The 10,286-nt window shown below is 53.4% G+C and overlaps 1 protein-coding gene across 1 annotated transcript; it reads right to left on the bottom strand.

Moving 5' to 3' along the window:
- Window positions 1-3,110: 3,110 nt before the first annotated feature.
- Window positions 3,111-4,703, bottom strand: LOC311601703 (uncharacterized protein). The gene is made up of 3 exons (XM_084789399.1): window positions 4,073-4,703; window positions 3,603-3,731; window positions 3,111-3,425 (listed from the first exon to the last, which is right to left on the bottom strand). The coding sequence occupies exons 1-3, from the start codon at window positions 4,570-4,572 to the stop codon at window positions 3,281-3,283; spliced, it is 774 nt and encodes a 257-aa protein (XP_084645525.1). The 5' UTR covers window positions 4,573-4,703; the 3' UTR covers window positions 3,111-3,280.
- Window positions 4,704-10,286: the final 5,583 nt, after the last annotated feature.

The following is a 10,286-nucleotide window of genomic DNA, read 5'->3' as shown; positions in this document are numbered from 1 at the left end:
TGTTGAGAGAGGCCACACAGTCCTTGCTGTTCATACTCTAGCTGCACCATCATTAACCCTAACTCTCCCTCCATTTCCAGAGGATACTGTCAACGTCTCTCACCATCTCTCTGGTCCACCCCAGTTTATCTCCAGCCAGGGAGGCAGAGTGAAGCTATTGAACGGTATGGCTCTCTGTGTGTCTGCTGTGCTCAACAGCCCCGGGGACTCCATCACCCTCACGCCCCCACACCCGCCCGCCAACATCTTCAAATTCTGCATCTCTTTACTGTGCATTTTGAAATCTCCCATCCCGCCATGGCAATTTCCCCCTGCCCTCCAAGTCGGCCAGGTGACTGTAGGAGGGAGGGATGTCAAGTCAGGGCAGAAGAGTCCTCGGTAAGGATATTACATTGCAAGAATCTTCCCTTCAGATGTAAACAGAGGAACTATGCCTGGAAAAGAATGAGTGTCGTGGGGGGAAGGCATACAACCCAAGCCCTGGGGAAGAATTAGTGCCAGGATGACAGCCACATAGCCATTGGCAGAGGAGCAGCCAGACACACATTGAGGAGAGAAGGCAGTAACGGTTTGAAACGTCACCTGTGTGACATTAACAAAGCTGAACCAAGCGGAGGGAAATGCAATTTTTACCTAAGATGAGTGGATCTCTCTCAAAAATCGAAATATAGTGGAACTACAGCCAGGTCATGGCCATTCTCTTCAGGCCAGTTACTAAGGCCTTTGCCAGTGGACAGACATCCTCTTCCTCTCATATAGTGTCAGGGCGCCCCAGGACTGCAAGTGGGCACTGTGCACACATATGGACGAGCAGGAACTGGATCTGCCCATCCACTGGAAAGAAGCCCCAACTCACATAAAGTATATGGGACGCAGGACACAAAGTCACAGGACACAGCGTCAGAGAGGGACACTGATCAGTGGACACAGAGGAGGCGAGCAATACCATGTGCTCCATCTCCTGTGGGGAGAAACTGTCAGTGGACCCCAGGAGACACCCAGAGCTTAGGAGATGGATGTGAGCATCTGGGCAGCTGCAGCCTGCGGGGTAGAGTGAGGAAGCTGCAGAGAGACAGAGGACCCAGCTGGAGGCCTGGAAGCCTAGCATGCGAGGAAACTACTTGACACCAGGAACAGGCCACTCTGCACACAATCCCCACAGGATCATAGGTAACTAACTGTTCAACCTAACCGCGAAAGGAGCCTAAGTCTGTGCCCACCCATCTGCACACAGAGCCTCCTCATTCAGGAGGCAGCAAGGAAGTCTCTCAGAGGGCCCGACACCCACCCAAAACAAACCAGGCATCGGCAGGAGGACTGGGGCACCCAAGACAAAAAATTAGAGGAAACGCAGGAACGTCTCTCTCTGCCTTTATCTTACACGCGTAGGCAAGGAGATGGGAGCTGAAAAGAAAGAAAGGGAGACATAGGAACATAGAGGGAGGATAGAACAAAAGCTAGATGATTGAACCTGCTCCTTAACTCAAGGCCTTAATTGTTACTTATTATGAAGATTATGTCTAAGTCATGGCTATAGAATTTAGTATACGGATACAAATCATGGGCATGTCAAATACTTGGCATATTTTAACACAAGAATATATAACCTAAGGCTAACAGATAGATATGACTCTATCAATACATGGGGTAAAGTAGTTGAATAAGGTCTTCAAAAGCCTCAGAGACACACAGAATATGGCATTTAAAGCTGTTCTCACAATCCTAAATGTCTTCGACAACAAGACAAGTTAACTGCTGGCAACACCCAGCCGACCTCAAAGAAGATGATGAGCATCCAAGAGCCTCCTTATGGACATGGCTTCAAAGGTGGCAAAATAGACACTGGGCAAAATGTCCTCCTCGTTCCTGCCACAAACAGAATCAGCCTAAAAGTGGGCGACTTAGATGCAGGCAGAGTCGACGGCTGCACTCTGCCAAGTCAGGGTAAGCAAGTCCTCAATAGTCCTGGCCCTGCGAACAGGTCTGGCAGAGATAATAGGCCAGAAAGCTGAAGATGAGGCTCCAACGTTATAAAGTGTATTGGGTGACTGGTCAGGCAGTAAACTGTCTTAAGTCAATTTGTACATTTACGAAGCTGATAACCCACACTGCTGGTTCACTCAGGAATTTAAGTTCTACTCCTTCTCAGGTCTCTGAGGGGCACTGAAGACAAGATAGTATAGTTCTACAACCAAGCTTAGCTGGTTAGGGGACAAGATCGTTTTAGATCAAGATAAAGAAGTTAAGCTATTAGAGCTGAGATAGGATAGATATTGAATCTCATTCGGAAATTTACACCCAACAAAGACAGGAAAAACACTTGCTTCAAAAGAGACGAATGCAGATGGCCAAGTCACTATGAATGTAACATGTATAAAACTCATTATTCTCATGATTGTCACATGGTTCTCCCTGCTGTATGTAGTTTGTCTTATTCATGTGTAATAAAATTAAAAAAATAAACTACTTTAAAAGAAAACAACTTGAATAGAAAATAGTATTTTAAATGAGAAAACCTTGAAAAATATACAATAAATTATAGCTCTATTTACATACATAATATATGAAGAAAACCTTATTACTACAAATACTTATTTTTTTTTAATATTACTTGAGACCCAGGACCTCTAGCAACAAGGTGTACAGGTCCCAAGAATCGACATCCCTGGTGGACATCTGGTCTCCACGTGCAGAACATAATATGTGTATACCCACAAACGCATGTGCAAACACGTGACCCTCGCAACACAACGCATACACGTGCAAACACCTGCACTTCAAAAACATTGTCAAGAATTTGTTATGCATGACCAGTCTTATGTGATTAAATTTTTCTTCCATTTCCCAGAGTGTCTTAAATTATTTTTGGACTACTCAAACAGGCGCACGCCTTTAATCCCAGCACTAGGGAGGCAGAGGCAGGTGGATCTCTGTGAGTTCGAGGACAGCCTGGTCTACAGAGTGAGTCCAGGACAGCCAAGGCTACACAGAGAAACCCTGCCTCAAATTTGAAAAAAAAAAAAAGTTCCAGAACTTTTCCTCCATAGAAGCATACAGATAAGACAACCTGGAGGTTTCTGCCACAGTCCAAAGTAAAGTCAGAGAAAAAATACAATATTTGATATTTTTTTATTTTGTCTGGTAACATTTAAACACCCATTCCTTCAGTAAGTGGGAAACAATCCAACCAAGATACCGACGTGGAGCACTGAGCTAGGTTCCAAATAACAATTACTCAAACCACAAAACGCTTCTGACTTTTCTTGTATCTGGTAACATGTTAGGGTTCATGACTCCTTCCCCGTCCCCGTTTGACAACAGCCACAAACTCCAGGCGCTGAATGTTTCTCATCACCAGGGAGAGGTGGTCAAGGAAAGTGTTGATGGAAATCCGGAAGAAGACAGGGTCTTCAGTAGTCCACCTACTAAAATGGAGAGAGAAAGAGACACCATCAGGGAAGTGACGAGGGATCTGTTCAGACCCACGCCTTCCTGCTTACAGGGAATCCACCAGTGACTCCATCAGGGTACCCCTAGAGTGCGCACTGCCTCCCAAGCCTAAGGCCACCCCTACTGCAGAGTTTTGGGGGGGGAAAACTGACACAGCCAGGATACTGTCGGTCACTGTGAACTCCTGCTGAATCATCACTTGCTGGCGTCGGGTACTGGCGATCAGGGACCTGCGGGCCATGTCTGCCTCCACCGCAGACCGGAAAGGCACTGTTACAGAGCTGGGAGGAGACACGGTTAAGGCAGCATCCATCCACTGCTCAGTTTACTTTTGCCTACCTAGGCCTGCCTGGCAGCGAGCCCTCCTGCCACCCAAGGCCAGTCACCTGCCACCTCCGCAGTGGTTCAGGTCTTCTCCTCCACCCTCCAGGCGCCAGGCAGGGAGTCCCTGTGTCCTGTCTGGCCGTCAACTGCTGTGCCCGACTGCGCACATCGTACCTGCCCGTCCTTCCTTTCCCTAGTCAGATGCGCACCATGCCCCCCGCCCCAAGCCTTCCATGGAAGTTTGAGCCCTCCCCTGTTCCCGTAGCCCCTGCCGAGGGCCTCCCCCAGGGAAGGATACAACTCCAGGAGCCGACTCGTCGTTGCCGAGGTAGTATCTCCACTGGGCCCAGGGAGAAGTGGCACCTGCTCGCTGTGGGGACCCACAACTGCTTCTTCAACAGCTGCTCCGGACCCTGCAGGGCTCCCTGGGCTGGGGCTGCCTGGAGCAGCCTGACTCCCGGGAGGAGGCGGGCTCCCAGGAGCAGCCGGGCTCCCAGGAGCAGCTGGGCTATCAGGAGCAGCCGGGCTATCAGGAGCAGCCGGGCTCCCAGGAGCAGCCGGGCTCTCAGGAGCAGCCGGGCTACCAGGAGCAGCAGGACTACCAGGAGCAGCCGGGCTATCAGGAGCAGCCAGGCCACTGGAATCTTGCGGGCCGCTCTGAGAGGAGTTGCCACGGTCACCTTCGGTCGCCGAACTTTGAGCGCTAGGCTGGGCATCGGGGGTTTGAGGACTAAGCTCGCCATCCTCGCCTTCTTCAACCCCTGCTCTCCCATGTAGGCCCTCACTGGGGTCCTGCATGACCACTCTGGCTCTCCCCCTCAGGGCCGCCAACCCCGACCCTAACACCACAGTACAACTCACAGCTCAACTAAGAAAAGGGAGCCATCGCGACAAGCCGCAGTAGGTTTATATAGGTAACCGCACGTGAGGCCCACTGCGCATGTGCAAACAAGATCTCGCGAGGCTTGGTTCCCGCTAAACTGGGTGGGGGGAGGGGGAGGGTGTCTCTGAGACCCGGAAAAGGACTGCTGTTTCACACAGCCGCTTCCCAGGTGGCTTGTACTAATGGGACCCTTCAATATAGGTTTCCTCCAAGCTGCTCCCACCGCGAGTGGCACTGATCCCAACAAGCTTGCGGCCTGGGGAAGCTCAGCCTGGCGGCAGGAGTGGTTGGGATTGAGAGAAGCTGCGCGAGCTGATTGGCCAGTGACTCCCTGACATGTTAAAATCTTGCTGTGGTGGTTCTGCCCAACTGCCCCGCCCAAAGGTTTCTGCCTGGACCCATAACACCCACACACACAATTAGAATTCATTTCCCCTCAGCTGGACTTAGCCAACGAGCTTAAAGGCCAGGCAGCACTGCTTTGTCTACCTAGCCAGAATGCTGCAAATGGCGCCCATTGGTGGCTTTTTCCTGCAAAAGCTAGCTAGCCTGGGGAACAGCCCTGGGTTGCAGTCTGGGCTGCGTCCCGGATCGATCGGTTTGGAAGTGTGCACACAATAAGCCGTCTATCTGTTTTGAATCGACGCTGGTGTCCGAGTGGTCAGTGGGCTATTTGCGGACCCCAACACTGCCGTGCTCAGAGGTACTGCACATCCTTGCCCTGAGTGGAGATAGCCCATCAGGGTCTAGAGGGTAGGGTGAACCAGTGCCCCTAGGGACGTGCTTTGCCGGGCTGGTGTGAACATCCTTAAAGGTACTCTGCTCCACTGGCCATATCACACCTGGATAGACGCCTTAGGCCCGCAGGAGAGGGCTGGGAGGAAGGCTTCTTTCCGTGGATCCTAGTCAAGCATAGTGATGTGAGCAGGGGATGTTCGGTGTTGTGTGGGGCTTATCAACTGCATAGGGGGGTCCTGGAGGAACACATCCAGACATACTGGGGTCCTGGGGGAACACATCCAGGCATAGGGGGTCGTGGGGGCACACATCGAGACATAGGGGGGTCCTGGAGGAATACATCCAGACATACGGGGGGCCCTGGGGGAACACATTCAGACATAGGGGGGTCCTGGAGGAACACATCCAGATATAGGGGGGTCCTGGAGGAACACATCCAGGCATAGGGGGGTCCTGAAGGAACACATCCAGGCATAGGGGGGTCCTGGAGGAACACATCCAGGCATACGGGGGTCCTGGAGGAACACATCAAGGCATAGGGGTGTAGGAAAGATTAAGCTTTGTCACAGGTGAAAGTAGTCTTGGCGGGCTTTAACCTTGGGGCACACCATGAATACGTTGTGAGAGACTGTTTGGAGCCTTCCTGGGCTTGGAATTCAGGAAGCCTACCTAGGAACCCCACCGTGGCTATTGTTTTCCTACAGGGGGAACACATGAACGCATAGGGGGGTCCTGGAGGAATACATCCAGGCATAGGGGGGTCCTGGAGGAACACATCCAGACATAGCAGTGTCCTGGAGGAAGACATTCATGCATACAGGGGTCCTCGAAGAACACATCCAGACATAGAGGCGTCCTGGGGGAACACATCCAGGCATAGGGGTGTCCTGGAGGAACACATCCACTCATAGGGGGTCCTGGAGGAACACATCCAGGCATAGGGGGGCCCTTAAGGAACATATCCAGGCATAGGGGGGTCCTGGAGGAACACATCCAGACATAGGGGGGTCCAAGGGGAACACATCCAGGCATAGGGGCGTCCTGGAGGAACACATCCAGGCATAGCGGGGTCCTGGAGGAACACATCCAGACATAGGGGTGTCCTGGGGAAACACATCCAGTCATAGGGGGGTGCTAGGGGACACATCCAGGCATAGGGGGGTCCAGGAGAACACATCCAGGCATAGGGGGGTCCTGGAGGAACACATGCAGGCATAGGGGGGTGCTGGGGAAACAAATCCAGGCATAGGGGCATCCTGGAGAAACACATCCAGACAAAGGGGGTCCTGGAGGAACACATCCAGGTATAGGGGTGTCCTGGAGGAACACATCCAGGAATAGGGGGGTCCTGGCAGAACACATCCAGATATAGGGGAGTCCTGGAGGAAGACATCCAGACATAGGGGTGGTCTGGGGAAACACATCCAGTCATAGGGGGGTCCTAGAGGAACACATCCAGGCATAGAGGGGTCCAAGGGGAACACATCCAGGCATAGGAGGTTCCTGGAGGAACACATCCAGACATAGGGGTGTCCTGGGGAAAAACATCCAGTCATAGGGGGGTCCTAGAGGAACACATCCAGGCATAGGGGGTTCCAAAGGGAACACATCCAGGCATAGGGGGGTCCTGGAGAAACACATCCAGGAATAGAGGGGTCCTGGGGGAACACATCCAGACATAGGGGTGTCCTGGGGAAACACATCCAGGCATGGGGGGGGGGTCTGGAGGAACATATCCAGGCATCGGGGGATCCTGGAGGAACACATCCAGACATAGGGGGGTCCTGGAGGAACACATCCAGGCACAGGGGGTCCTGGAGGAACACATCCAGGCATAGGGGGTCCTGGAGGAACACATCCTGGCATAGGGGGTCCTGGAGGAACACATCAGGCATAGGGGGTACTGGAGGAACACATCCAGGCATAAGGGGGTCCTGGAAGGACACATTCATGCATAGGGGTTCCTGCAGGAACACATCCAGACAAAGGGGGTCCTGGAGGAACACATCCAGGCATAGGGGGTACTGGAGGAACACATCCAGGCACAGGGGGGTCCTGGAGGAACACATCCAGGCATAGGGGTGTCATGGAGGAACACATCCAGGCATAGAAGTGTCCTGGAGGAACACATCCAGGATTGGAGGGTCCTGGAGGAACATATCCAGATAGAGAGATGTCTTGGGGAAACACATCCAGGCATAGGGGCGACCTGGAGGAACAGATCCATACATAGGAAAGTCCTGGAGGAACACATCCAGACATTGGGGTGTCCTGGGGAAACACATACAGTCATTGGGGGTCCTGGAGGAACACATCCAGGCATAGGGGGTTCCTCGAGGAACACATCCAGGCATAGGAGTGTACTGGAGGAACACATCCAGGCATAGAAGGGTCCTGGAGGAACACATCCAGGCATAGGGGGGCCCTGGAGGAACACATCCAGGCATAGGGGTTCCTGGAGGAACACATGCAGGCATAGGGGTTCCTGGAGGAACATATCCAGACAAAGGGGGTCCTGAGGGAACACATCCAGGCAAAAGGGGTCCTGGAGGAACACATCCAGACATAGGGGCGTCCTGGGAGAACGCATCCAGGCATAGGGGGGTTCAAGGGGAACACATCCAGGCCTAGGGGCGTCCTGGAGGAACACATCCAGGCATAGGGCGGTCCTGGAGGAACACATCCAGACATAGCAGTGTCCTGGAGGAACACATTCATGCATACGGGGGTTCTCGAAGAACACATCCAGACATAGAGGCGTCCTGGGGGAACACATCCAGGCATAGGGGCGTCCTGGAGGAACACATCAATACAAAGGGGGTCCTGGAGGAACATATTCAACATAGCGGGGTCCTGGAGGAACACATCCACACATAGGGGGTCCTGGAGGAACACATCCAGACATAGGGGGGCCTGGAGGAACATATCCAGGCATAGGGGGGCCTGGAGGAACATATCCAGGCATAGGGGCATCCTGGAGGAACACATCCAGTCATAGGGGGGTGCTAGGGGAACCCATCCAGGCATAGGGGGGTCCAAGGGAACACATCCAGGCATAGGGGGCTGCTGGGGAAACAAATCCAGGCATAGGGGCATCCTGGAGCAACACATCCAGACAAAGGGGGTCCTGGAGGAACACATCCAGGCATAGGGGTGTCATGGAGGAACACATCCAGACATAGGGGTGGTCTGGGGAAACACAACCAGTCATAGGGGGGTCCTAGAGGAACACATCCAGGCATAGAAGGGTGCAAGGGGAACACATCCAGACATACGGGGGGCCCTGGGGGAACACATTCAGACATAGGGGGGTCCTGAAGGAACACATCCAGATATAGGGGGGTCCTGGAAGAACACATCCAGGCATAGGGGGGTCCTTAAGGAACACATTCAGGCATAGGGGGGTCCTGGAGGAACACATCCAGGCATACGGGGGTCCTGGAGGAACACATCAAGGCATAGGGGTGTAGGAAAGATTAAGCTTTGTCACAGGTGAAAGTAGTCTTGGCGGGCTTTAACCTTGGGGCACACCATGAATACGTTGTGAGAGACTGTTTGGAGCCTTCCTGGGCTTGGAATTCAGGAAGCCTACCTAGGAACCCCACCGTGGCTATTGTTTTCCTACAGGGGGAACACATGAACGCATAGGGGGGTCCTGGAGGAACACATTCAGGCATAGCGGGGTCCTGGAGGAACACATCCAGACATAGGGGTGTCCTGGGAAAACACATCCAGTCATAGGGAGGCCCTGGAGGAACACATCCAGGCATAGGGGCCTCCTGGAGTAACAGATCCATACATAGGGGGGTCCTGGAGGAACACATCCAGGCATAGGGAGGCCCTGGAGGAACACATCCAGGCATAGGGGGGTCCTGGAGGAACACATCCAGGCATAAGAGTGTCCTAGAGGAACACTTCCAGGCATAGGGGGGTCCTGGAGGAACACATCCAGGCATGGGGGGTCCTGGAGTAACACATCGAGGCACAGGGGGGTCCTGGAGTAACACATCCAGGCATAGGTGTTTCCTGGAGGAACACATCCAGGCATAGAGGTGTCCTGGAAGAACACATCGAGGAATATGGGGGTCCTGGAGGAACACATCCAGGCATAAGGGAGTCTGGGGAACACATCCAGACATAGGAGTCTTCTGGGGAAACACATCCAGTCATAAGGGGGTCATAGAGGAACACATCCAGGCACAGGGGGGTCCAAGGGGAACACCTCCCGGCATAGGAGGGTCCTGGAGGAACACATCCAGACATAGGGGTGCCCTGGGGAAACACATCCAGTCATAGGGGGGTCCTAGAGGAACATATCCAGGCATAGGGGAGTCCTGGAGGAACACATCCAGGCAAAGTGGTTCCTGGAGGAACACATCCAGACAAAGGGGGCCCTGGAGGAACATATCCAGGCAATGGGGGGTCCTGGAGGAACACATCCAGGCATAGGGGGGTCCTGGAGGAACACATCTATGCAAAGTGGTTCCTGGAGGAACACATCCAGACAAAGGGGGCCCTGGAGGAACATATCCAGGCATAGGGGGGTCCTGGAGGTACACATCCAGGCATAGGGGGGTCCTGGAGGAACACATCCAAGCATAGGGGTTTCCTGGAGGAACACATCCAGGCATAGGGGGGTGCTGAAGGAACACAGCCAGGCATAGGGGGGTGTTGGGGAAACACATCCAGGCATAGGGGTGTCCTCGGGATACAAATCCAGGCATAGGGGGGTCCTGGAGGAACACATCCAGGCATAGTGGGGTCCTGGAGGAACACATCCAGACAAAGGGGGTCCTGGAGAAACACATCCAGGCATAGGGGTTCCTGGAGGAATACATCCAGACAAAGGGGGTCCTGCAGGAACACATCCAGGTATAGGGGTGTCCTGGAC

Source organism: Acomys minous, assembly GCF_964271855.1.
Source record: "Acomys minous genome assembly, chromosome: 7".
NCBI classification, from domain to species: domain Eukaryota; kingdom Metazoa; phylum Chordata; class Mammalia; order Rodentia; family Muridae; genus Acomys; species Acomys minous.
The sequence above is the reverse complement of the archived record's forward strand: the minus strand, read 5'-3'. Positions and strand labels throughout refer to the sequence as shown.